This window comes from Miscanthus floridulus, chromosome 8, assembly GCF_019320115.1.
Source record: "Miscanthus floridulus cultivar M001 chromosome 8, ASM1932011v1, whole genome shotgun sequence".
NCBI lineage: Eukaryota > Viridiplantae > Streptophyta > Magnoliopsida > Poales > Poaceae > Miscanthus > Miscanthus floridulus.
The window spans coordinates 223,886,637-223,913,203 of NC_089587.1; the positions used below are offsets into that span (position 1 = coordinate 223,886,637).

At 44.1% G+C, this 26,567-nt stretch overlaps 5 protein-coding genes across 6 annotated transcripts; 2 read left to right on the forward strand and 3 right to left on the reverse strand.

Moving 5' to 3' along the window:
* Window positions 1–1,459: 1,459 nt before the first annotated feature.
* Window positions 1,460–8,977, forward strand: LOC136478312 (protein ACTIVITY OF BC1 COMPLEX KINASE 3, chloroplastic-like). Its single transcript, XM_066476716.1, has 17 exons — window positions 1,460–1,998; window positions 2,090–2,293; window positions 2,389–2,555; window positions 2,645–2,822; window positions 2,919–2,971; window positions 3,091–3,234; window positions 3,381–3,485; window positions 3,870–3,995; window positions 4,086–4,283; window positions 4,598–4,704; window positions 4,894–5,056; window positions 6,509–6,574; window positions 6,689–6,782; window positions 6,922–7,034; window positions 7,235–7,305; window positions 7,778–7,982; window positions 8,094–8,977. The coding sequence occupies exons 1-17, from the start codon at window positions 1,608–1,610 to the stop codon at window positions 8,577–8,579; spliced, it is 2,871 nt and encodes a 956-aa protein (XP_066332813.1). The 5' UTR covers window positions 1,460–1,607; the 3' UTR covers window positions 8,580–8,977.
* A 135-nt stretch (window positions 8,978–9,112) lies between these two features.
* On the forward strand, window positions 9,113–10,922 carry LOC136478313 (uncharacterized). Its single transcript, XM_066476717.1, has 4 exons — window positions 9,113–9,431; window positions 10,024–10,135; window positions 10,224–10,274; window positions 10,440–10,922. The coding sequence occupies exons 1-4, from the start codon at window positions 9,268–9,270 to the stop codon at window positions 10,503–10,505; spliced, it is 393 nt and encodes a 130-aa protein (XP_066332814.1). The 5' UTR covers window positions 9,113–9,267; the 3' UTR covers window positions 10,506–10,922.
* A 796-nt stretch (window positions 10,923–11,718) lies between these two features.
* LOC136475137 (uncharacterized) lies at window positions 11,719–14,986 on the reverse strand. 2 transcript variants are annotated; one of them, XM_066472690.1, is made up of 6 exons: window positions 14,670–14,984; window positions 14,390–14,569; window positions 13,944–14,025; window positions 13,758–13,865; window positions 12,355–12,513; window positions 11,719–12,141 (listed from the first exon to the last, which is right to left on the reverse strand). In XM_066472690.1, the coding sequence occupies exons 1-6, from the start codon at window positions 14,925–14,927 to the stop codon at window positions 11,945–11,947; spliced, it is 984 nt and encodes a 327-aa protein (XP_066328787.1). In that variant the 5' UTR covers window positions 14,928–14,984; the 3' UTR covers window positions 11,719–11,944. The 2 variants fall into 2 exon arrangements, with proteins under 2 accessions (XP_066328787.1, XP_066328788.1); XM_066472691.1 differs by lacking the exon at window positions 13,758–13,865 and having other exon boundaries at window positions 14,670–14,986.
* A 329-nt stretch (window positions 14,987–15,315) lies between these two features.
* LOC136475138 (uncharacterized) lies at window positions 15,316–17,694 on the reverse strand. Its single transcript, XM_066472694.1, has 2 exons — window positions 15,647–17,694; window positions 15,316–15,539 (listed from the first exon to the last, which is right to left on the reverse strand). Exon 1 carries the CDS (start codon window positions 17,272–17,274, stop codon window positions 16,342–16,344), a length of 933 nt encoding a protein of 310 aa, XP_066328791.1. The 5' UTR covers window positions 17,275–17,694; the 3' UTR covers window positions 15,316–15,539; window positions 15,647–16,341.
* Window positions 17,695–20,503: 2,809 nt separating this feature from the next.
* LOC136475139 (3-dehydrosphinganine reductase TSC10A-like) lies at window positions 20,504–23,362 on the reverse strand. Its single transcript, XM_066472695.1, has 3 exons — window positions 22,765–23,362; window positions 22,495–22,642; window positions 20,504–20,968 (listed from the first exon to the last, which is right to left on the reverse strand). Exons 1-3 carry the CDS (start codon window positions 23,302–23,304, stop codon window positions 20,667–20,669), a joined length of 990 nt encoding a protein of 329 aa, XP_066328792.1. The 5' UTR covers window positions 23,305–23,362; the 3' UTR covers window positions 20,504–20,666.
* Between the last annotated feature and the right edge of the window lie 3,205 nt (window positions 23,363–26,567).

Genomic DNA, 26,567 nt, shown 5'->3' on the forward strand with positions numbered 1-26,567 from the left:
TTATTTGGCTCCTTTTGCTACATGGATGCATTTGAAACGGCCCCGGAGCTTGTTCGGCTTCTTATTTCACCCGGAACAGTGTTTTTCTCTCACAACAATTCAGCCAGAACAGTGTTTTTCAGCTAAGTTTCAGCAAACCGAACGGGGCTTTTCTTTGTACAGGCGCAGGGCAGCTATGTTGTTTACATCACGATGCAATGCCATGGCCCATGGCCCGGCCGGCATCCCCAAATCATCACTCGAGCCTCTACTTGGACCTCCAATTCTAAACAATGGAAATTCAAATTCAGCTCAGCATTTCCTTGGATGAATCAGTTGACTGTTCTTAAGAACTTCCCTAGATAATCAGCAATAAACTTTAAATGAACTGTACTAACTGCCCTGAATTGGTTGTGTATTGCATTTTCTTTTGGAAGCTGTAGATAGGTCAAAGTTTCCTCATGTTTTACGTGGTTACAAGGAATGATCCACTTGTTCAAATTGTAGTATCAACCATGTCATTTGTTTCTAACAAAAAGAAATGGTTATCTGCATGTGCACGGCTATGGGCATGTTTGTATACAAGGGCTAATTGCTAGGTAGCTAAAAATTAGTTAAAATTAGCTCATTTTTAGCCAAGCCTTCAACTAGTTATTAGTCAACTAGCTATTCAACCACAACTAATTTGGGCTAATTTTTAGTTCCAACTAGTACCTAGTTATGTGTATCAAACAGGCCCTATATCCAGACATCCATGTAATTGGCAGCTACACTGGACCCAATACTGACCCTCTATCTATAGAAAGAAGACACCGTGTATAAGCATCTCAACAACATAGCAGTGTTTTCTCCAAGTCCCAAATAATGCTAGGGCAACATCTCATCAGTTCATCAGCGTAGAGCTAACACGCTTAACAATGCCGTGCAAAAAAAAGAAGGTGCCTTTTCAACCGAGTGAGTGAAAAAATACAATTTTGTACGGTTGGTTGATTTGAAGTTTTGAACACTTATTCAGATGGCTCATGTTGTTTATTCAACCTCCATCCAAGCTCTCCTGCAGTCCTCTGCTGCTCTCTTCCTCTTGACACGATTAAAGGAGCCCAAGCTCACATAAATTAGGCCCAATTATCCATCCATCGGCCTAGCCCACCTCTGTTCTTTGTACTTGTTCCTGCCTGTAATCTTCACTGCAACGGAGTGTTTCGCGTTCTGTCAGAGTCAGACACAGACACAGACACAGACAGACGCGTGGATCTGATTCGCTGCTTGGCCCGTTTTCGTATCCCGTCACTGACGGCTAGGAGCAGGCCCACTCGCTATCTCCGTGCTGACGGGCCCACAAGGCAGCAGGGAGGTCGGATCGGCCCAACAAATCCACTGGGCCTTTCAGGGCGAAGAAGTCATCCTCCCCAAGCGGGTTCGCGACTTGTTGGCTTGCCGTTCGTGGACGCGGACGCGGACGCGACGGTGAGGTGCGCAGCGTAGAACCAGTGGGCTCCCCCACGCTCTGTCCCGTCGCGACTCGCGACCACCAGTCCAGCCCGTCCACCACCACCACCACCTCAGCCGCTCCCTCCCAGTCACCTCTCGCTGTCCTCCTCCTCGGCTTCTCCTAAAAGCTCGATGCGATGGCGACGCTGGTGCGGCCGCCCGTGCTGCACGTCCGCGCCGTGAGCAGCGGCGGAGGGAACAAGGACAAGGTGGCGCAGCGGCCGTGGTGGGGCGGGAACAAGCCCGTCTCGCCGCGGCAGTCGGGCGGGAGCGGGGCGCGAGGAGGCGAGGGCGCCGGCGGCGCGCTGGACCAGCTGCTGGGCGTGCTCCGCCGCGACGGCGAGTTCCTCCAGGCTGCCGCCGGCGCCCCGCTCCGCGACGTCTTCTGGCTTCGCTTCCTCGAGAAGAAGCAGCGGAAGCAGCAGCAGGCGAGACCTAAGCCCAAGCCTCTGCGACAGCAGCAACAGGAGGAGGTGGTAGTGGTGGATGAGTCGCCCCCGGCCTTCCCGCCCCCTTCGTACTCGGCAGGTTCCTTACCGGCTACCAGAGCTCATCTCAATTCGACCCCATTCCGCGCGCATCGTCTTGCTGATGGCCACATTTCTCCGGGTTTTGATAGGGTTGTCGTGCGTGGAGCTAATGGCGGCCGACTTCCAGGCCCTCAAGGTGTATGCCGGTAGCGCGCAGCATTCTCTCGCGCGGCGATTCCTCGGTAACAAGGGGAAGTTTGAACAGCAATCTAGACCCAAACCCCAGGAACAGCAGAAAGAGCAGCAGCAGATACTTCAGGCCCCGGCCTTCCCTCCGCCCTCGTACCCACCAGGTTTCTAGCACGATGCAGCAGGAGCTCTAGATTTGGTGTAAATTAAGCTACGTCAGTCACATTATTGGCTAATTTTATCAATGTTATTATGGTAGGGTTGTCCTGTATGGAGTTGATGATGGCTGATCTTGAAGCCCTCAAACTGTACATCAACTACTATTCAGCCATCCTCACTACACCGCTTCCCCAGCATTACGATCCTGACCTCCTTGCTCAGTACTTCGCCTCGCGTCCTCATATCCTTGCGTCTCGCGTCATTCAGGTTAACTATGAGCCCTTCATTTGCTTTTTAGTACCAACCTATACTTGCTTCCAGTTATTGTAACTAATAGGTCAACCTTTGCTCTGCAGATACTCTTCACAGTTCTCTCAGCTGTGGTAAAGATGCAGATTTCTAAAAGAGCTCAGTTGACCACAGATGCTACCTATAGTAGTGGGAGCAGCAGCAAAGGCTTTGATGATACTCAATATATGGTCGGTCAACTTCTCAAGGAGACATTTCTTAACCTTGGGCCTACTTTTGTTAAAGGTTGGGTAGTCATGCTTGGCAAGACAGCATCAAGGCAAGGTGGCGGTCACCTGGCTCGGATTGCCTCATGACATCTGTCTTTTCTTATGTATGCAGTTGGACAATCACTTTCTACAAGACCTGATATCATAGGTTCAGAGATTTGTGAGGTTAGGTAAATTTCTCCCTGTTCTGCATTTTTGTTGCCTCATTAGCATTTGCTTGATAGTTAAGTGGTCTTCACATTCTTTTACTAGAAATTGACTAGTTCATTGCTACTCAATTTTAGGCCCTTGCTGAGTTGCATGAAAGAGTTCCTACTTTCCCAAGAGAGGATGCAATGAAGATCATTGAGGGAGAATTTGAGTGCCCTGTGTCGCATATGTTCAGTTACGTTTCGGATGAGCCTGTAGCAGCTGCTTCCTTTGGACAGGTAATATCCTCATATGCCTCCTTCCTGCCTGTGCTATGTTAGAACAAGTTATTTGGAATTTCTGGTGTAGTCTTATTCAATTTTCTGTATCATTATTCTCAGCATGTACTATTGTGCTCAAGGAAGTCTTGTGTTTTTTACTTCAGGTCTACCAGGGGCGCACAGTTGATGGTGCTCTTGTTGCAATAAAGGTTCAGCGGCCAGACCTTCTACCTTTTGTACTGAGAGACATCTATATTCTACGCCTTGGGGTATGTATATTTTCATCTAACATATACACTGTTGCTCTTCACTCATCCGGTGATTTTTGTTGTGCTTATGACACTCTTTGCATTCTTTCTCATCATCTGGCCATGATCGTTTTCCTGGGCTTTGGTGCTATCTGTGATTTTATTGTTTGCATGGGCCTGTTCATGGGATTTGTTTGTAACAGCAAAATGCATGGTCCTATTTCCAATACGGATAGCCTTTCTCTCACCTTAAGAAATGCTGCACTTAGCTTCCCTGTTCATGAACTTGCTTTAGCTATAACTTAGTGTAATTGTGACTGTAGCATCACAGCGTTTTTTATCACTTTAGTCTCATTCTTGTGATGCTTTTTTATTCAGTTGTTTACCTCCTACAATTTATTTCAGCTTTCTTTCATACGGAAGATAGCCAAGCGAAGAAGTAACATTTCTCTTTATGCTGATGAGTTGGGTAGAGGTTTCGTCGGTGAGTTGGACTACAATATTGAAGCTGCTAACGCTACCAAATTTATGGTGCTTTTTTTCTTCTCTTACCTGTGCTTTTGCAAACTTATACGATCCTGTTAAGTTTGGTATTTTAGCTAATAATTTCCATTCTTGCAGGAGGTTCATTCCAGATATCCTTTCATGCTAGTTCCTAAGGTTCTTAAACAATTTACTAGAAAGAGGGTTTTGACAATGGAGTGGGTGGATGGTGAGAACCCCAAGGATTTGCTTTCTTTGTCTAAAGGAGTTTCTGAAAAAATTACTCAAGCTTCAGATAAGCAGAAGTTGGAAGCAAAATCTCGCCTTCTTGACCTGGTATTTACTAATGATTTGAATAAACTGTTATCAACTAGCCAGTATTTTCCTCTTGGAAAAAATTGGAATTGAAGTTGTTTTATGGGAAAGAGCTTCTCTATCAATTTCACATCGTAACTTAGGTAGTTGTGTACCATTTCACACTTATTTCAGAATCACAGCACTTTAAAACATCTATCTTTTGAATCTTGAGGGCTATTTTTTTCTGTTATGATGGTGTAGCATAAACTTACAATGACTACTAGTAGATTTCACAAGCTCAATTTAAACTTGCTTCCCAATATTTTTTTAACATTTTGTTAATTACTCATAAGGTCAATAAAGGTGTAGAGGCATCGCTAGTGCAGCTTCTTGAGACAGGCTTGTTGCATGCTGATCCTCATCCTGGTAACATGCGTTATACTCCTGAAGGTCGTGTTGGGTAAGCTCTACTCCAAATAAATTCTAAACATGGTTTCACATTCTGTATACTTAAGCTTTTCGTGTTTCCCTTAATTCACATTTCATGTGATATGAGATACCCCTTTTGTGGATTTATATTTTATAGGTATGAAGCTTTTGTAATAAAATACTTCTGAAACTATTGACAACATATTCCTAAATATATCAGGTTTCTAGATTTTGGTTTGCTTTGCTTGATGGAGAGGAAACATCAGCGTGCTATGCTTGCAAGCATAGTACACATAGTAAATGGAGATTGGGCTTCCCTCGTTTATGATTTGACTGAAATGGATGTAGTTCCACCGAAAACCAATCTACGTCGTGTGACAATGGTAATTCAGCAAACTGCAGCTGTACCACGTATGTTTTATGTTTTCAGTTCAGTTCCTTGGAATTGCCACTTACATAGTCTGTTTTTGATGTTTGGCTGCAATGAAATTATTGAACATAAGACAGTCACTAAATGAAATGAGCAACAGAAGTAAAACTAGTCAATTAGAGTCCATTTGTTTTATTGAAATTCATGTAGAAACTATGTCTTGGTGACTTGTGGGCCATGGACCCTCATGTCAACCTCTCAACAAGTGGCATGTGCTATCTTTGTTGAACATGGGCTTAATGTTATATTTAAGATAGGATTTATACTAAAGGGGCTTAAGCGTTTATGCCCTCACTTTGAAGTGAAATGGTGATTTTACCCTCGTTTTTTAAACTTTGTGATTTTACCCCTGTGTTTTTGAACTGAAGGAAGAGTTTGCCCTTGTTCTGTTAAGTCCAGTTAACGGTGTTAACTTTTGGATGGATAGACAAGATTGCCCATGTGATTTTACCCTTATTTTGTTAAAGAATGTTGTGATTTTACCCCAATTTCAATATTAAACTTTTGACATATTGGTAGGATGTTGGCAACAAAATTAGACATAAATTTATGCACTCATTTTAGTGTTATAAATTTGGGCAAAATTTGTGAAACTTTGGAAAATTTGGACAGCATACATGCCAAAATTCACCGTATTGACAAAGACATTGCCCTGCACAACTTCAGGTGTTAGCAGCGTTACCATAATTGGCAAATCAATATCACTCATCACCATTAAGATAGCGTTACCATAATTGGCAAATCAATATCACTCATCACCATTAAGATACTAAACTAGATGTGAACAATGATTCCCAAATAATTACGTAGAAAAGCTTCTGCATTTATTTTTTAGCATGCAGTAAAAAGCTTCTGCATATGCAGTATTCGTATCAGACTGTCAGTATTGTATTCTCAAGGCAGGTTAACATGCATCTGATCTGTAAATTAAAGGAACTTATCAAATCAAGAAAATACAAGCTTTCAGAAGCATCTAGTTTGTTTCACCACTTATCCTGAAATAGTGTCTTAGATTACTGAGAAAGGTGTGAAGAACTGCAGTGAGAAATGTGCTCTCCAAGTAGAGCAGAAAAGCTCCACCAAGCCGTTGGGGCTGGCTGCTCGCCTGCTGATGGCTGCCTAGACACGCGCACGGGTGGGTGGGGGGGGGGGGGGGGGGGGGGACCACCGCGCCTTGCTAGCACCTACTTTTTGTGGCGTTGTTTGATGTTGATGTCTATCTTGCATTTTGTATGATCCCTCTTTACCAGCTGGATAAAGAGGAGTTTATAATCGATGACCTGATATCCCATGTGAATGTGGTCTAGTCATTGTTCAGTGAATTATCTGTATATAGTATACAGATATTAATGCATACGCTAACCATTTTTCTCAATGATTGTATTTTGTGTCTTCCATGTGTTAGGATTTGGAGGATGCATTAGGCGAAGTAACCTTTGAAGATGGAATTCCAGAAATCAAGTTTAGTAAGGTGGGGGTAGCTTGATATCTTCGTACCTCTATTTTATTTCAAAAGAAGCACCATACCTAATGCAGTTCTTTTCACGTTGCTTTGCCCTTGTTTATTGCTGCATATACCTTTTAGGTGCTTGGAAAAATTTGGTCTGTGGCATTTAAATATCACTTCCGTATGCCACCTTACTACACACTGGTTCTCCGGTCACTTGCCTCTTTGGAAGGTTAGCTTGTTCAGTTGAAATTGAGATACCGAACTAATTCAATGCATATGCATATAGGCTTATTTCTTTTCAAAGACGCATATTTTGATGGCAATTATTTTTGAGAGGTTTATTGTTTTCCTTCCTTTCTTGCTGATAGGACTGGCCGTGGCAGCAGATGGGACTTTCAAAACATTTCAAGCAGCATACCCGTATGTTGTTCGGAAACTTCTTTCCGATAATTCACTTGAAACAAGAAGACTCTTGAATCAGGTAACATTCATTTATCTCATTTAGTATGTCTGCAGAACTATCCTCTGAGGTAGGCCCATCGGTGTAGTACTAGGGCCAGTATCGGGGCCTTGTTGGCAAACATCAAAGTTGGACCAATATAACCATGTTCTTCTGTATTCCTGTTCTGCTTGTAGACTGCATTTATGTGATAACTAACACCAATCAGTTTTCTTACACAGGCAATTTTCAACAAAAGGAAAGAGTTCCAATGGCAGAAGATTGCTGCGTTTCTAAAATTGGCTTCAGCAAGGTCTGTGTCATAGTTCTTATCTTTTTTTTTTGGTATAAACTGATTTGGTTTGTTTTAATATGTTGGTTCTTTCAATGCCCTCTTAAATTATTTAGTTAGTGATAGCGATATCTTCTGGTTAGTCAAGTACTCCCTCCGGTCAAAATATCACATTTGGCTTTGCATGGTCTTTGATGTATATATTTGACCACCAATTTCTTCTAGAATATATTCTTAAAAACTTTTTTCATTTCAATTCTACACATATAACCTACACATTTTCAAACTAAATAGTTTAAAAGGTCGGGGACTTAAACTCTTTGGTGTTTTTTTTAGTTAAAGAAAATAGGAAGAACAAAATGCTTGGACGATGTTATATGCTTAGTTTTGTTGAGTTGAAGGATGATACGCATGTGCTAACTATACTTGGCAAGCAAACAGACAATTCTTTGTTATACTTACATGCCTATTTATGTTATTTTCATGTTTGAAGGACCAACTTCAAGTATAGCAGTGAAGTTTTGCCAGAGCTTGACATGAAGGCCATGAATGTGGCTAGCCTTGTAGAGATCGGTGATTTATCTTCACTTGACCGTGCTACAGCTACACCAGAGAGGGCATTGCATACTGCAAACCTGTGTGTGAGGCTTTTATTATCAAAGGACAGCGTTGTGATTAGGAGACTTATTATGACAGCGGTATGTATCACATCTTATCTGCACCCTTCTTTACTTGTGTTGTAGCAACAGGCCCTCCTGACCGACATTTGAGATTGACCTAGTTAGCTCACTCTGAATCCTATTGTGCAGAATGCAAAATCTCTTGCCCGTGATCTGATCTCCAGAGATGCTTTGATGTTCCGGGTGCTCCTTAGTAAGGTTATTGCGGATGTTGTGTGCCAATGGATGTTGAATGCCACAGGCTTGAAACGAGTTGCGGAGACCAGGATCCAGACGCCCATGACCACAGGAAAGAACGAGGAACATCTGGTGCTGGCTGAAGAATCATCGACCCTGATGGCACTCCAAGCGGCAGTAAAAGACCGAAGGATGCAGCTCATATTCACCAAGTTTGTGAGGGAGTTGAGAGAGGAGCCCGTCTTGATGATTAGGGTGAGCTGGAACATGTTCCTCATCTCAGTCTCAGCTGCCGCTGTAGGCCTACACCGTTTCATGGTGTTCCTCTTGAAGGAGGGCAATGCCAGGTTCTTGGATGACAAGGTCAAGAAAATGAAGATTTGGCTGATGGAGTTCTGGAAACGGACGGCTAATTTGGAGATTGAAGGAGTTCGGTGAATGGTGGTGCTTTTGGTGAAGGATTTTGTTGCTGCTTCGTACTCTTGTTTTGGGGTTACTTTTCAGATTCAGAGCCTATAATGAACAGCGACCGCTGAGAACATGGTTCTTGGTTGCTCATGTACTGTGTAGCTGTATATAAACGTTGCAGGACCAGTGAGTAATTCTGTGGCTGAGTAAAGTGCAATAGCGGTCCCTAAACTTGTTTAGGTGTCACATAGGCTTGTGAAATTTTAGTTCACATATCTTTTTAGAAAACTTGGGTGGCATGAACTATAGCTGCTCCCTCAGTTTTAGAAATGTGGTCTAAAACCAAACCTATCTTTGACAAGTAATTTGTATAAACTTGGGTGGAATCGTTTGGATATATCATAGATGTTTGTAAATTTATCGGATTATTTATATTCTTTTTTGAGGAAAATCGGATTGTTTATATGAACAGCGGTAAACGGAACTGTAAGCATTTCCCGCCACAAGCTCAGTGCGCAATGGGCTGGAAGGCTGGATCCGACGACAATATTTGACCCTTTGGGGCAAAATGTGGGCTCGTCGTACCGGGAACCCACGGCCCACGATGAGGCAATTGCTTCGTGTTTATTGCGCCTCTCCTCGACGGAGCTCGAGTCGGGTCTGAGAGGTGGACGGAGTTTCGGAGGTGATCTGACCTGTGAGGGGCTGAGGGCGGAGGATGGTGGGGGGACGAGGAGGAGGGATGGGGCGGCGGCAGGAGCGGCAGGCCCTGATGGTGGCGTTCGCGTTGGCGCTGCTCATGGGCACCGCCGTCTACTTCCGCATCTGGGCCCGCCAGTCTAGCGACCCCTCCTCTACCGCCGACGACCGCGAGGAGCTCCGGTTCACCCCCAATTCCTCCCCACCTTCCTTCTTTTCACCCGCCTACGATTTATAATTTCCTGTATAGGACCATCAACAGAAACAAAAATGGAAGGAATCAAACAGTTTTTGCTCGGACTTCTGATCACACGATGAATGGATCCAAGTGTTTCATCTAATTTCTGAATTTGGTTAATCAATTGCCTGAATTATTCACCGAGAGGAGATTGTCGAGTGCTAACTGTATTTTGGTTCGGTTTCCTTGAATAATGTCTGAATATGGTTAATCAATGGCCTTACACAAATGTAGTCAACTCGCCATACAGCACTTTTTATCGAGTGATATATAGAGTTAACTGCTTGTTATTAACATAGACAAAGGAACTGGACGAACATAGATTAGTTATTCGGCCATGTAGCCAGGCCCGATCTTGTTTCTTGTACATCTAGCAACCTCTTTATTATATGGACATATTCATTACTGCCATCCATGTATTTTAGCTTTGGAAGAGAGCAACTATGAGATATTACACTTTGCTGATTTATCATGTTACCTTAAGCATTACCTTTGCTTCTCTTTTCATATGTTTGTTTTTGCCGCATCAACCATCAGGAGACAATTTGAACAAGCAAACCTAGAAGCGATGGATGAATCTGCCGAATGGAGGATGCAATATGACAAAGAGGTAGAGAAAAACAGGCAGTTGCATGATGAACTTTCAAAGGTATTGCTTGCTTACCAAATACTTGTACATGGCTATGCTATGCTCCAACACTCCATCTACAATGCTCATGTGAGAATTCTCTTCACAGGTTAAGGCCTCGTTAGCTGGTACAGCCCGTCGTCTTGAGTTGTTGCAGAAGGTAATTTTGTTTGGGCGGTCAAATTTAGTCCTTTCTCTCTACTATACCATTCCCTTTCTACCCTGGGTGACCTTTAAATTTTTGCCAGGCCTTCCTCTCCGTCCCTTCTCATTTTTTATTCTCTCTAAATGTGTACACCCCACTTAATCATTTCCATTGCTGCAGGATAACGAGTTGCAGAAGCGGCAGACTGAATCACTGAGGCAGCAATGCAATTGCACTCTCCATTGAAAACTACGCAAGATTAAGGGCATGGAAGAAGTTTTTCAGCTTCTTTGGCGGATTAGCTAAACACTTTTTGTTTGTCCAGCACCAGAGGGAGGAAACCCAGATTGAGTTCTAGGAATTAGGACATATGAAAATGATTGAGAACATAGCTATGGTAGACCATAGTGTTCATCCGTTATACCAATGGTGAGCTGCACACTTCATCCAAAGTGATTAGTTGCAATTTCATGAGTGACAATGCAAATTGCAGAAGTAAAAAAACGCAAAAGATGGCACCATGGCGCTTAGCTTCTGTTTCTGAGTAAGGATTTCAGTTTCTGAGTAGTTTCGCAGTGGCAGTTTGCATGTTTCTGAGAACCTGACTATCTGTAAATATACATTGTACTCGGGATGCAAAAAAATAGTGACAAGTTTTAAATCCAGGACCGGGCTTATTGGCAGGAAACTTAATAATCCCTTGTATTATTGATCACTTGCAGTTCCTTCCCTTGGCAGCATGTGCACTTCCTATGTGTACAAATATTTCATTTACTAGCATAGTAACTTATTAAGAGGGTAAGAAAACTTAATAATTCCTATGCTAACCCATGTGACTAAAGAGGGTAAGATGGAATGCAGCATATTAATTTATGAAGAGCACGTTTATTTCCCTAGGAGCCTTATTTTATAACCACATCTTGTCACTAGACATGATGGAAACGAGTAATTTGACTAGTGCCAATTTTTAGCGATTTTGTAACACTTGGATGGTATCGTGTGGGCCATTCGATAACGAGAAGTAATGCTTAAAAAAGTTTATGCATCTTGGGCATCCTTTGGTTCTAAAACCTGCTGCTTCTCCATTATCACCAGCAAGGTAGGCGTGCAGGAATTGATGCATCCTTCTCCATTCAGACCAAAAATTCTTGGTACTTCTCCATCCAGACCAAAAATTCTTGGTAGTTATCCAAGGAGGCGAGCTCCTGGAGAATCCAGCGATCTCTTTGGCTCCTTGTCTTCAACCGTGAGAAGCACCCCACGGTCCATGAGATTCATGAAGGCTGAGGCTCCCGTCTGGTTGACCCGGAAAATGGAGTTCACCAATGTGCTATCGGCTCGTCGTCGGCCGGCCGATGAGATAGAGCCATCAGGCCACGATGCATAAATACATATATATCTCTACATATCTGTAGACTGCATCAGCAGTACACTGGCATCACGTACTGACGTACTCTAGTGGCATGCACATGTCCGTCTAGTAGATTTATTATATCATAGCTCACAGAAAAATGTCATCAGCAGTTGAAGGATCCAAATAACAGAATTGTTCAGGGGAAATATCTAATCTAGTATACAAGATAAAAAGGCAATGCTGCACCAGTACACCATTCATGCAGACCGTCACAGAAGCTGCATATGTACTGACTCCTCCGGAACTAAGAGCGCAAATGCTACAGGCGCAGTCATGGAAGCAGCAGTATCTTGCCGATGTGGGTGCTAGCTTCCATCAACCTATGAGCCTCAGCAGCTTCAGATAATGGAAACGTCTTATAAATCACCGGCCTCACCTTGCCAGTGGTGACAGCAGGCCACACGTTCTTTTCCACCTCACTAACAATCTCTGCTTTATTAGCAAGGTTTCTGTTGCGCAGTCCAGCAGCTGCACACAATCATGAAAAAATATATCAAATATAAAAAAAATGTGAAAAATTTAATCAAGTGCTAAAATAGGAGTGGCATTTAGGAACGTAGAGGTTGGTTGCTATTGCCTATACGCTGACAAAACATCAGCAAAGTGGCATAAAAATTCCTACTGAGCATCACTGAAATGTAATGGATGACATTGCCTTGTAGGCTTGTGCAACTAAAATACCTTGTATGGTCAAACGCCGTGCAAGCACAGCTTGCAGGTTCACTTCAGCTACTATGCCCCCTTGGAAGCCAATGATGAAAAGTCTACCATCAACACCTAAGCTGTTCAGATTGCGCTGGAGATATGATCCTCCAATATTGTCAAGAATAACATCAACACCTGGTAGTGAGATTTTCAGATTACAGTCAGGATGTCGCCTATTTAAGGATAATGCTTGGTAAATACTAGCTTCTAAGAAAAAGAGCATCAAAGTAGTTTCTACAAGGAGAAATGCTATTAATGAACTATCAGCATTCTGTATCAGTAGCTGCATGCCTGCATACACAGGCCCGACCCTGGGGCGGGGTGGGAGGGGCAGCCGTCCCAAGCCCAGCTAGGCGATAGGCCCCTCCCCAGGTACGCCGCGATCACGCAAGCAGCACGCGTTGCAAGATGCGACTTGTGACTTCTCCGCTTCGGCGGCTCGACTGTTCATCTGTTCGACTTCCTTCCTCACGAGTCACGCGGATGGCGAACGCGCCCAACGTCTTCACCTCTTCGGCCTTCCTTCCTGGTTCCTGCGTGTGCTCCCAGTTCTCGCGTACAGAGATCTCACACAGGGCCCTAATCTGACGTGATCCCAGTTCGGCAGTTCCAGCAGAGCAGCGACGAGGCACCAAGCAGGCAGCAGCAAGCCAGCAAACAGGTAGAAATCTGAACTGAAATCTAGTTACTAACTGTTTCTCACGTGATCCCTACTTTATGAAATTGTAGTTACTAATTTGAGTAATTGTTTCTCTAAATTTTAACAGTACAATGTCATCGAAAAAGTATGCTTCTGGTAATGACAAAAGAAAGAAGAAAAAGCGAATAGATGATTTGATACAATCATAGAGAGGGGCTCTTTATAAATTTCTTAAGAGTAATACAAGCACTTCAAGAGATCCAGATGTATTGGCAATAGTTGCTGTGGAGGAACCCGCTAATGCTAATCCAGAAGATCATCAGGACCATATTGAAGACAATGTTGACATCGACATGGATGAACATATATAATGTGAGTGATCATGAGCACGCATTGAGAAGCGATTGTTGGATGAGATTGATATTGACACCGTCATCGATGACTTCCCATTGAGGAATGTTAGAAGAAATTTTTGAGGTAATTTAATATGTATACAAATTATTTCCTATGAATATTGTTTTGCATTCAGTTAACTGCTTATTAGTAATATTTCATATGTGTATATATACTAGCAATGAGCAGTACTAGTAGTATTATCATGTCTATATAAAAAGACCCAAAAATTTAGTTTCGTTCTAGGTCAAAAAATACTCAGGACCGGCCCTGTGCATACAACTCAGACCTTATGTACAATGTAAAAGATCAAAGATAATCAGGTGGGATGTTAATAACTTAATACCCTTTCCGTTGGTTTCCTGTTTAATACGTTCAACGAAGTCTTCAGTTTTGTAGTTAATGCATACATCAGCACCCAAACCTTTGCAGGCTGCTAGTTTTTCTTCACTTCCTACAGTAGTACAAAAAATTACTAGGGCCATTACCAGGAACATTTGACTTTATCTTATATCTGTAACAGTGAACAAACCTGCAGTGACAAAAACCTTAATTCCGAGGTGCTTCGCAATCTGTATAGCGAAAGTACCAATTCCACTTGATCCTCCATGGATCTGCAAATTTGAAGATACACAATCATCAGGAACTAACACGGGCAGATAGATTCAATGCTAATCCCATGCTGAGAACATGCTTCTTTTCCTCTTGTAGTTAGGTAATTGCGAAGAGACTCCACACCCACAGCCCATTAGATGGCATGGAAGAATTTGGTAGCCTTTTTCATTTTAGGTATATGCCTTAATTATTTATTTAACCCAGTATATTTTACTATTTTCAGTCCGCAATTGCCAAGGCTTAGCAGCTATAGAAAATTGAACGCCTATTGATTTATGTGTACAAGATTATGGTCAGGAAATGAGAAATCGAAATGCAATCAATTACCAAGAGAAATGCTACTAATAAGAGAGCTGTTCTTACAAGGAATGATTCACCGGGGGAGAGGTGACTGGTCATGAATACGGTTGACCAGACGGTGCAGGCCACCTCGGGCAAGCCGGCTGCGTCCGTCAGCGACACCCCCTCCGGTATCGGCAGCAGCTGTCCCGCCGGCACCACCACCTTCTCCGCGTACCCGCCGCCGCTGAGCAGCACGCAGACCTGTGAAGCAAAAGCACGGAAACCAATCAGAACATCAGCAGCAGCAGAAGCAAACCCCAACCCACCGTAGGAGCAAGTGGTGGGTTCAGATTCATTTCACCTTGTCGCCCACGGCCCAGCGCGAGGGGACGTTGGGGCCGAGCGCGAGGATGGTGCCGGAGCACTCGAGCCCCGGGTAAGGGGACGCGCCGGCAGGCGGCGGGTACCGGCCCATCCGCTGCACGGTGTCCGCGCGATTGACGCCCGCGGCGGCGACCTCGAGGAGCACCTCTCCTTCGCCTAGCGCGGGAGGGTCCTCCACCTCCCGCGCCTCCAGCACCTCCGGCCCGCCGGCGCGCGTGATCACCACGGCCCTCATTCTCCTCCCTCCCTTTGCTTCCCCGCACCCCTCACCCCCGTGTCCCTACTCCCTACACCCCACTGACCCCCGTGTGGCCGCGTCCCTACTCCCTGCACCCCCGGCTTTGTTTCGCTCCACACATATCCACACCAATTCACGTGGTTTGAGAGCGATTGAGGTGAAATTTAGTATAAGTTTCACTTCAATTCTAAAATTAAGGTAGAATTTAGTTTAAATTCCACTTCAATTCCTCTCAATTAGGGTAAATTTATGTGCAGCCAAACAACTTACAAATACAACTTGTTTTTCTAAAACATGGTTAAAACTCATTTAACTGAAAACCCGTTTATACAACGCAGGCCAGCCGGCAGGGCGCACATGGCTCAGCCGGCCAGGGAACACAGCCAAAGCCTGCCATGTAGTGAAGTGAAATAAAGCGTCCTCCACAGAAGTTTCATCAGTGCATCGCATTGTAAAAACAAAACCGGCGAATCAATCCTTGTGGGATGGTTTTCACCGTCCTCAATAGTCTCTACTTCATCGTCGGAAGAATATTTCGTCGGAGTAGTGAAAAAGACCACCGATCACACTAGCTTGATAATAACAGCTTACAAGTAAATATCATCCATCCTAGTGAAAAGGACCAAATCTGTCACACATGCTTGATAATAACAAACATATTCCAGACCAAACCGGATTGCAAATTTAAACACACATTAGAGTACTATAAAACACACCATTGTCCTAGTGTTGTTGTCGGTGCTGAAGTCGCCTCTTGACTCGCGGACAGTGATGATATCATCGTCATTGCCTTTGGAATCATGGATCGTAGTAGGAGTATCTTCGTTGCTGCTGCACTTGGAATCTTGGCTGGGCTCCTGCGATATTTCCTTACGTGCCTTCCTTTTATATTGCAACAACTCTTTTGCGTCTGCTTTCCGTAGCACACCTTCGAGGATGAACACTGTGTCTGTAGAATTCCCAGGAAGCAAATCTGGGACAAAGGACATCAAGTATATACACTATCTAGATAAGGTGGTTGCAACTTGCTGGTCACCTGACGACTCCTTTTTATTCTTCCAAAACCACAACAACCTTGATGCCAAACAACATATTGGCTCCACCTTCTTTTCCTCCCACACTGGGAAGGGATATACTGCAGTACTCGGTGGTAATGTGCCAAACAAGCATGATACTTGTTTGGCTCTGGTTCTTTAATGTCCAAGATAAGTTTTCGAGAATACCATGGCGTCTCAATCCTCTTTGTCCATTAGTTAGAGGATCATCAACTTTATAATCCTTCAAGCAAGAAACTATCTCACTTTTGACCGGATCAGGAACTTGTATGGACGTTTTCCCATAGAACATCATTAAATGAAACAACCCAAAGAATATGTAGATACAAAACTGAAGCATAGCACTGAAGAGGAGGTCAGGGAAGCCCCGAAAAAAAATGAGACATCAGAAAGAAATGCATGGAGCTTGCAATAACAGATGTCTGGCCCATCTTATTTTGCCAATATCCAGGAAGCTTGGTGGATTTGAATCTTCGAATCAACTTAATAAGGGATAGGATGCATTTTGAATTACTAATTCTGATGCATAAGCAAGCAAGTGAAATGGTGGCCCAGTCTGATGTCACGTAAAGTATAAGCTGCAGCGCTTCCACTAGAAAGAAACTACCCATGATGATTATTGTGATGATAACATCAACCCTTCTTGTGCCAACTTCAATTACGGGGTCAGGTGTCCTGACGGTAGGGGAATATATAAGCAGTACTACTCCACAACATGCTATAAAAATTAGTTTGAGAACAGCTATAATAAGATAGGTGACCTCCATGCGAAAAAGGGTTGCATACTTTGTGAAGAAGAAATCGTAGAGGAAACCCAACTCTACCTCGATGATTTGAAATGCTCTTGTGTAACTCTTGGCTTCCTCCTCTTCCAGCAGCAAACCCTTGAGGACGAATTCCATCGTCTCCTGATGGTTGGCTTCTGCACACTCCATCCCAAAGTAGCGGCGCTTCAGCAGATGTGACAAGGCAAATGAAAGGCATAGGTCTTTCACTCCCAAGCCACCTTTGTTTGAGTTGAGTAAGCTGCCATCAATTTCCATCTCCCAGATTTTGTCGATGGTTATAGGATCAAATGGGAATATTAAAACAGGAATGTCTTCCCAAAGATGGCTTTCTTGGCGATAAGGCCAGCAGACAAGGTATTTGTAGCCTTTCATTGTGACTGGATCTGGATTGAAACTCTCCAGTTGATTTCTTTTTGTGGATGCAGCCTGCTTCCTCATAAAGTCGGCTACAAATTTGCTGGAAGCAGAGTTTGTGACCATCCACCCGGCAGTCAATCTCATAACATTGGCATTAATCAACAGAACGAGTAGCAACACGCAATAGCAACTACAATAGGCTGCTGCTGTTGCTTTTTCAGTTGCTTAAAGGGTGCACTGTTGCTAATAGGAGAAAGCAGATTCCCTATAATGCAGAGGTAGACAAAATACTGAATCAGCTCAAAGAGGTGCCGCTTCCGGCTCTTGTTGTCTTCAAGATCATAAGCAATGATGGAGTTGGTGCACCCTGCTTCCCAGAAGAGGAAAACATCCCAGAGAGGATAGAGTGCATTCTTTATCGGTGAGGACACCATCTGACCAAGGGTGTAGGTGATCAAAGGGAAGGAAACTGTGTATGCTAGCCACAAGGCACCAGTGCCCACACCACCGGCGGCTGAGCCGAGGAGGAGCTGCAGAAACAGCAGCGCCACAAGAACAAAAGCTTCTATCCACACCACCGTCTGCCGCGGATTGTTGATGTAGGGGGACAAGGCCTCCAGCGCCCTCGTTAGGTTCACTTCTGCAGCTTGCTGGTTTGGCGGAGGATCCATGGAGACTCGTTACCGTTTGGTGTAGCTGTTGAGAAAAAGGGATTATCTATTTATTTCTTGACAGATTATCACCCATAACCATAAAATCTGTCTTATTTCTGAATATTGGATTAAAACCATTTTTCTTACTATTACTAATTTGAGAAGGATCCTTTATATTAATCCTTGTGAGATGCATTTGGAGGAAAAAAAATGTAAATCCTAGAAATTATCACAAAAAATTTGGCCATCAATTTGTTAGACTCTTATTGGTATTGATATGATAGCCATTGAATTTGTTTTCTACAAAAAAAAAAATTATCCACCTCTACCATTATGGAAAAACATAATATGTTTTCTTGAGTCAAAAGGCAATTTGGTTTTGACTACTGAACTACGTGCACAGCAACAGCTGGGAGGAGCTGCTACTGTCCTCTAGAGGCTTCATTTTGACTGCTGCAGTAGTAGTAAAATCAGCAGGAGATATGCACTAGCACAGTAGCACTGCAGGAGTCGGTTACTGTAGTAAACCGATTTAATGCATGTATATATAATGAGGGTACTACCTCGTGTACATGTAACCTTTGTGAGTTTGAATAAGAGATCAATAGTATCTCCATTGGTTCCTCTCCTTTTATCAGTTTCCTTCCCATACCAGTTGGTTCGGGCTATCACTATTGACAACCAAATTGGGCTAAACCTAGAGAAACTGGCTAAGGGCCTCTTTGGCAGGACTTCAGCGGCTCCGGCTCCGGCTCCCGCACCTGTCGGCCGGCCGTCCACAGGCCGATAGGTGCCAAGGGGAGCCGGAGCCGTGGAGCCCGAAAAACGAGCTTCTCCTGCTCCGGCGGTGTCTGTGAGAGAGGAAAGGAGGAGAGAGAAAAACGGCTCCGGTAAACAGTAACCCCTTGTCGGTCCGTGGACGGCCGACAGGTGAACAGGGGCGGGAGCCGAAGTCGCCAGAGCCCTGCCAAAGAGGCCCTTAGTCCCACCTCGACGCCGCAGGGAAGGCGCGAGGGGGCGAGACTGCTACATAATGCGGCCCAGGAGCAACAAGCAACCTGTTCGTTTGGCTGTGGCTTGTCATAAACGATCGTAAATTTCCAGCCGGAACAGTATTTTTCTCTCACACAAACCAGACAGCAGTACTTCTTCACGAACCAGCAACGATATGAATCAGCCAACCGAACAGGCTGAAGGCCCATGGCCTAATCAGTGGCCCACACTGCACTTGGTGAGTGTGCTGGTTTACCATCTTGTGGTAGAAAGGGGGTAAGTCTAATAAATTAAATTTTGGTCCCTGGCATGGTTCAACGCACAGTATTGAAAAATTTGACTGGGGTCCTGTGAGCAATAGCACCCTCTGCTTTCCTTTTTTCAGTGGTTTTTATTCTCTTGTTGTTATTATGGCATCCAATTAACCAAAGATTGTTTAGCCACTCAGTTAAATAGCTGTCACATTATTAGAGTTGTATTTGACATGACAAGTTTACATGACACTCTCCGGCGAAGAGACTAATTCTTTCTTTGTTGGGGAGGGCCAACGATAGGCATACATGAGGACCGGCCCCTGGTCAAACAAAACTATCATGGACAGCTTGAGGACTTTTTTTTTGAAACGATGCATATCTAGTGTGCATCTGTCACAAAAAATTAAGATCCAAACCCAATGTAAAAATCATACAGAAATTACATTCCAGGTGCATCACACTGGAAGAAAAATCACACGAAAATTTTGTCTTCCGGTACATATGCATCATATTAATTTCTTATGTTTTTCACATTAGTTTTCATCTCAAATTTTGTGGACACACATTTTTTTTAGTTTTTTTTAAATCTCCTAAGTATGTTTTTAAGGGATTTTTATGATTCCATCCAAAATATGGTTTGTTCTAATTTTGGCCCAAACTCCGGTGTTAAGGATGCGGGTGAAGTTGGAGTGCATGTAAGCAGAGAGGCTCCTTGCAGAGCCATGCGATCCTACACCATTGCAACATCAAATAAGGATTTACAAAAGTACTCCCTCCGTCCCTATTTAAGTGTCATTGAAGAATTTGTGCCGGTCAAATTTTTCTTAAATTTCACAAAAATTTTAAAAAAATATTAACAACATTTAGATCCCAAAAAAAAATATTATAAAAAACCCTTAAATATGTTTGATTTCTCGGGAAGTGAGAACAGATAAAAAGAAACAGAGGGAGAAAAAAGATGAGAAATTCAACTTGTCTAGTACCATGCTACATTTAGATTGCCATGTATTAGTTTCTTTTGATTTGACTTTCATAAAATCTAGGAAAGGAACGTCCAGGTACGGATTGACTTTCATAAAATCTAGGAAAGGAACGCCCAGGTACGGATTGTGTTATCACTTACCATAGTGATTTCTTCTTTAAAGTACATATTTCAGCCGGTTACAGATAAAGACTTTTCATAGTTAGATGATATGCTTGGGCTGATGAAATTGTTGTTTCTGCAACGTACTGACCATCTGGTACCTCAGAGATAATGGGCATTGGAAAATCTTCAAACTACGCCCATTGGAAATTAGTATTTGGAACAAACCCTGACATGTGTTGCTCAGTTTTGTACTATTGTTTCATCGAACCTGTTTGCACTCCTAGATAATAGTTAGATAATTGTTGTTTTCAGTGAACCTTTTTTGTGTGTGCCAGAATCTACACTGTAGACATGATCTCATGAAAAAACGATGGGGAGAAAAAAGATGAGAAATTCAACTTGTCTAGTACCACGCTACATTTAGATTGCCATGTATAAGTTTCTTTTGATTTGACTTTCATAAAATCTAGGAAAGGAACGTCCAGGTACGGATTGACTTTCATAAAATCTAGGAAAGGAACGTCCAGATACGGATTGTGTTATCACTTATCATTCGCTCTTCTTGTTCTTGGCATGATACTTCTCTATGGTAGAGAACCAATTCCACTGGAAACAGAGTGCCGCGAACCGCAAGAGTCCAGCACCTATCACCTCTATGGATGCCATAAACGGGGAGCTCTGCGGGGATAAACCAGCAGTGGCCGCAGCTAACAGTTCGCCCTCGAAATTGCAGGGGACAATGAATTTTGCAGATTTGATGCCATCCAGGGCCTTCTTGGCAACGTCATCGGACTTCATTCCGCCAGATGATCCTGCTATGATGTTTGTCAATTCTGTCCTGCTCTTAAGCTCTGAAATTAGGCAAACCACATTCTCAGCATTCATCAGTAACAAAATGTGTACTCAGTGTCTTCAGAACTTAGGATGCAAGGCTTAGTGAGTAGTGACAATTATTGCGGGTGAATCTGAGAAAATGATACTATCAAAACATGTAGTAATGAAACAAATGAGAGCATACTATGAGCCTCGCACCGAATGAAACAAATAAGAGTGTACTATAGCAGCATTTTTTGGTCTATGATTTTAGGGCGTGTTTAGTCAGGGAGGGGAAAATTTTTTGGTGTCACATCGGATGTGTCGAAAGGATGTCGGGGGAGGTTTTTGGATACTAATAAAAAAACAAATTACAGAACCCATCAGGAAACTGCGAGACGAATCTAACGATACTAATTAATCGGTCATTAGCACGTGTGTGTTACTGTAGCACTTAAGGCTTTTCATGGACTAATTAGGCTTAAAAGATTCGTCTCGTGATTTTGCCGAAAACTGTGCAATTAGTTTTTTTTCGTCTACATTTAGTACTCTATACATATATCAAACATGCTCTTTTATTGTAGGAGGCAAAAAATTTTGGAAACTAAACAGGGCCTTAAGTATACTGATTTACAGCCAAGTGTACGTGTGAAACCAGTCGATTGCTGAGATCATCAGTTGCTGAAGTGAGTAATAAACAATATTTTCATTACAAGGGTAGCTCCGATATTTTCAGTTTTGCCAAGTTGAAAAGCTAATATATCTAATCGAAGAGGATAACTCATGCATTAGATGGTTGAGTCTGTCTACTGCACAATCATGTGTTTTATATAATTTCAACACATGATTTTTTTTGCACCATAAGATTAAGATCTAACCGCCTTCATCCTTCTTCTACCTCTAGCCTTCTTCTACCTTAGACAATCACAAGATCACAGATCCACAGATTATAGATCACATATCATAAAAAATAATTTTTTTATTGGAAAGACAAATTATACAGCGGTCGGTTCCATCCCGTACGTAATGGGTCGTGTGCCGCGTGCATAAAACAATCAAGACAGGTTCTTAGCCCTTGTTTAGTTCGCAAAATTTGGAATTTGGGGCTACTGTAGCATCTTCGTTTTTATTTGGCAAATAGTGTCCAAACATTGACTAATTAGGCTTAAAACGTTCGTCTCGTAATTTCCCACCAAACTGTGCAATTAGTTTTTCTTTTCGTCTACATTTAATGCTCCATACACGGGCCGCAAACATTCGATGTGACAAATACTGTAGCAACTTTTTGGACTTTGGGGGTTCAACTAAACAAGGCGGTAATGGACCTGCCCACACATGAATCCCGTACGTAATGGGCCTGCCCACACGACAGTCGAGGCGCAGGAAGCGAAAGCGCGCTACTGGTGCTGCGCTGCCGCGTGCGCTCGCCGTGTGTTTCTTTGTGAAAAAAATTCATATGTTCACGTGTGTTGTATAGCATTTCCGTAGATGGTTTCACTTGTCAGTTGCTACCAAAACAGAGATGAACTAAAACTTAGTTGCCCAGGTCATAAGCAACTCTTACCCTTTTCCAACCCCGGAGTCTCAGTGTCAGGAGGGAATATCAACGAGACATGAATGTTGTGCGCGATGATCTCATGCTGCAACGCCTCACCCAATCCCCGAAGAGCAAACTTACTCGCTGAGTACGCGGCGTAACCATAGATACCAACCTGCAGCGCAGCAAAAAGAGAGATCAATCTCCCAGGATCCCAAGCTAGCAGCAGCACATCGAACACCTTAGCTGCATGGCAGGCAAGGCAGCCAACAACTTCGCGCAGCATCATCTACCTACCTGGCCGGCCTGGGAGGACATGATCGCGATGGAGCCAGGGAGTCGCGTCTCGCGGGCGCGTGCCTTCATGGCGGGGAGCGCGGCCTTGACGAGGTGGATGGTGCCCATGAGGTTGGTGTCCACCATCCACCTGATCTCATCCATGTCCTGCCTCTCGAGCTCCTGCGACACGAACACGCCGTGGTTGCAGACCAGCACGTCGACGGGGCCGGCCTCCTCGAGCGCGCGCGCCACGGCGCTGGCGTCCCGCACGTCGGCCGCGTGGACGCCGACGCTGACGCCGTCGTCGCGGCCCGAGTCACGCTGGATGGCGGCGCGCGCCTCCTCGAGGCGGGCGAGGTTGCGGGCCAGGATGGAGACCCGCGCGCCCTCCCGCGCCGCGGCCCTGGCCATGGCGAGCCCGATGCCGCTAGACCCGCCCGTGATGAAGACGTGGCGGCCTTTCAATGGTATCCGCGCGGCGTGGGGCCGCGTGAGGAAGGCGAGGATGGCGAGTAGGCCGACGGGCGGGATCAGCAGGAGGAGGAGCGCCGCGGCCATAGCGATAGGAGCTACTTCTGCTAGCGGGAGTTGGGGGGTTTAAGGGCCTGTTTGGATTGCGGGAAAAAAATCATGTTCCTGCGTTTTTCCTGTAAAATTGAACTAATTCCTGTGAAATTCCTACGAGATTCCTATGAAATTCCTGCGTTCCAAACAGGCCCTAAAGGCCTTCAGTGCAGGGATGGATCGGGGTGGCACGACGAAGTTAGCTCCGGGTTTAGATTTTAGTCATTTTCACTCGACTGGAGAAGTCTTTCTTAAACATGTTGTTTCAATGTCTAAATCTGCCCACTTTCTCTTCACCTTCTAACAACTTGTTTATATGTTACATTTTAGAAAGCCAATTTTACTTTTTGTTTTTATGCACCGTCCAATAACTTTTCTATATCTTATGCATATTTCAAAGAGCCAACCTCATCTTTTATTTTTGGCAAGCGAGAAATCAAAAATAGATGATGATAATATCTCGATATCTAGTTGAAAAAATGTTGGAGGAGTTTCTGTCGATACGGATATAAAGAAACTGTTGAGCTCCTTTTTTTAGGCTTTCTCGTCCTGTCTGCTGACACTCTCTCTTGTGTTCCAGCTTGTTTGTATGAACTCCTTTTTTTAATTAATTTATATTTTCAGTAGGGGCAGAAAGCCCCTCCTGTTCTTTCCAAAAAAAAATGTTGAGCTGCTGTCCAAATCAACAATTTACTCCGATGTTGAACTGTTGACTGTTGAGCTGCTGTCGAAATCAACAGTTTAATTAAAAAAAACTGTTGAACTGTTGAAATTTTACTCCATCCATGGACCGTTGGTGGGCGGGGAAAGCGAGTAGGAACTAGGAACATCAAACATGGCAAGTCGGTAAAGAGGTTCAAGACACGAGCAAGGGTCATGCGACACCACACCCGTTACCCGCAACTGCGCTGCTTCACAATTGTGGTTGTGATCGCGGGAGGTGACAGCTAACACCGCCGGGAAGTGGGAACTGACCAAAAGGATCTCGGAACAACCACAGATTCCCGCTAGTATTTAGATCTGACCCAAACCACCAGATGAGGAGGAGGGAGGGAGGGCCGTTGCGTACTTGAGTCTCAGGGACTTCCCGTCCTCGCCATCGGCGGCCTCCTCCTCGTCGGTTGGGTGTGCGCCATTGGCCTGTCCTCACGCGGAGGCGTCTTCCCTCAGCACAGGTCAGCTCTAGGTCGGGACGGAGCACGAGTAGCTCTGGAACTGCCTCGCCGGTGGCGCGAGGGAGATGGAGGTGGCCGGTGTGCGTCGTGTAGGTGGCCTGCACCCTCGGCCAAGCGTGCCAGCACGTGCCGGACTTGCCCCTTCACCTCGACACCGATGCCACCGCCCACCGCAATAGCCGAGAAGCAGTTGTAGAGGCGGAGTTTAGGCTGCTAGGAATAAGTCATTTGTAGAGCGGCTGTCTAACCATCTCTAGAAATGGGATTTTACAGAGGCGACTATACAAATCATTTTTAGAATTTACAAATTGAACAAAAAAAATAGCAAAAACATGGGGGTTCAAATCCACGATCTCAAGCCTCGCGCGCAGCTACTCTAAACCACTTCAGCCCAAAGTCACCTATGACTAAAGAGCATAAAACTTTGATTTTGGTCATAAAATTTGAATCTCAAAGGTGAGAAACTCAAACATAATTTTCCCTATATAAAGGATTTTAAGTAAAAAAGTCAACTACAAAGTTATATAACTCGAGGTCTACAACTTTAGTTCTTTTTCATTTGTCCGTGCGAGGTCATTTGAAAATTTGAATTTCAACCTGTGAAGACTTCAAACTAAATTTTTGGACCATATACTATTTTAATGAAAAAGTTCTCAAATGCAATGTCTTATATATTTTTGACATTTGGTCATTTTTCCATTCAAGGCCGTTTGAAAATAAAAAAAAAATCAAAATGTAAGAACTTCAGACGGAATTTCTTGAATCCAATGATTTGAATTGAAAAAGTTGTTAATTACAATGTCGTAGATATCTTCGAGATATACAACTTTGATACAAAGTTTGTCTTCATCTGACTTTATTTGAAAAAAAAAGAATTTAACTGTAGTGTACCTATTTTTAGAGACAATTCTAGAACTGCCTCTACAAATGGATTTGGAGAAGACTGGAAATATATAATGTCCCTATAAATACATTTTTAGAAATGACTCATTTCGAAATCTTGAGACTAGATTGTAGATTAAGTCATCTCTATTAAAAAACTAAGACGTCCCTATGAATTTTTTTTTTAGCGGCGGTCACCTTCGGCCTTCGCTGAATCGTACTGGTCTGCTGCCATTCCATCAGCTCCCCTTCCCTTCCACGCTCTCACCAACTTTCTACTGCGGTGCAGTGGAAAATACTCTCAATAATAAACTAGCAGGTACCCCCGTGCTTCGCACGGGCCAGCAAGGTGGAAGTATAGTAGATAAAAAAAAGATTAGTGAAATTAGTTACAGATGATTGAGTTGGATATGGAGACCCATTTTGCCCTTTTTAGGATAACATTAGTATAGTACAGTGACGGTTGAGTTGGATATGGAGTCTCATTTTGCCATGGGCCGAAGACCTGAATTGTTACATGAGGCCAGACGCGCTGGACTGAACCTGACATAGCAGATTTTTTTTAATTTTAACCATTTTTTAATATAATTTTAAATCTAACATTGTCGTTTTTTTTTAAACTAACACTTTTGGCCGCGCCTATTGCCATGGCGCGGCCAAATGCTTGTGCCGCGCCATGCATGGCGGCGCGGCAGAGGCCTTACGTGGCGGCGACCATCACCGCTGGCTGACGTGGCAAGGCTCTGCCGCGCCACCGATCTTGGCGCGGCAGAGCCTGGTATAACCACCGCCGCTGCCTCTTGCCCGCGCAGTCGGCGTTCCCGACAAAGGCAGCAAGGCAGTGCCACCGCGCCCGCCTTCGCCCGCGCCTGCCCGCGGCCGAGGACGCCGTCCGCCGTCCGCCGCGGCCGCGTCCGCCCATGCCAGCTAGCCCGCCCACGCCAGCAAGCCAGCCGAGGCAGTAAGCGAGCCGCGCCTGCCAGGCCGCCGGCCGCCCGGTGCAACCACCGCCCCTGCACGCAGGCGCGCCTCCTCCTCCGGCCAGAACCATCCCTCGTCGTCCTCGTTTAAGGTTCTGACGCATATTTTATTTTTCGTTTGAATGCTGGATATGATATTATGAATGGAGTTAAGGTTAGCAGAAAAATTTTGTTTGGGAACTATGGTGAAGATATATGTTTGAGTTTGTCAATGTTAAGG

Bases quoted from the DNA above. Each gene is read 5' to 3' on its own strand.
- LOC136478312 (XM_066476716.1), top strand. From the start codon at position 1,608: ATGGCGACGCTGGTGCGGCCGCCCGTGCTGCACGTCCGCGCCGTGAGC. The intron at 3,996-4,085 runs GTGCTTTTTTTC...CCATTCTTGCAG, and splicing joins CTAACGCTACCAAATTTATG to GAGGTTCATTCCAGATATCC. The intron at 7,035-7,234 runs GTAACATTCATT...TTTCTTACACAG, and splicing joins CAAGAAGACTCTTGAATCAG to GCAATTTTCAACAAAAGGAA.
- LOC136475138 (XM_066472694.1), bottom strand. From the start codon at position 17,274: ATGAGATTGACTGCCGGGTGGATGGTCACAAACTCTGCTTCCAGCAAA.
- LOC136475139 (XM_066472695.1), bottom strand. From the start codon at position 23,304: ATGGCCGCGGCGCTCCTCCTCCTGCTGATCCCGCCCGTCGGCCTACTC. The intron at 22,643-22,764 runs GTAGGTAGATGA...GCTGCGCTGCAG, and splicing joins TGTCCTCCCAGGCCGGCCAG to GTTGGTATCTATGGTTACGC. The intron at 20,969-22,494 runs GTAAGAGTTGCT...GCCTAATTTCAG, and splicing joins GACTCCGGGGTTGGAAAAGG to AGCTTAAGAGCAGGACAGAA.
- LOC136475137 (XM_066472690.1), bottom strand. From the start codon at position 14,927: ATGAGGGCCGTGGTGATCACGCGCGCCGGCGGGCCGGAGGTGCTGGAG. The intron at 14,570-14,669 runs GTGAAATGAATC...TTTGCTTCACAG, and splicing joins GCTGGGCCGTGGGCGACAAG to GTCTGCGTGCTGCTCAGCGG. The intron at 12,142-12,354 runs GTATTTTAGTTG...GATTGTGTGCAG, and splicing joins ACGGCGTTTGACCATACAAG to CTGCTGGACTGCGCAACAGA.
- LOC136478313 (XM_066476717.1), top strand. From the start codon at position 9,268: ATGGTGGGGGGACGAGGAGGAGGGATGGGGCGGCGGCAGGAGCGGCAG. The intron at 10,136-10,223 runs GTATTGCTTGCT...TTCTCTTCACAG, and splicing joins TGCATGATGAACTTTCAAAG to GTTAAGGCCTCGTTAGCTGG. The intron at 10,275-10,439 runs GTAATTTTGTTT...CCATTGCTGCAG, and splicing joins GTCTTGAGTTGTTGCAGAAG to GATAACGAGTTGCAGAAGCG.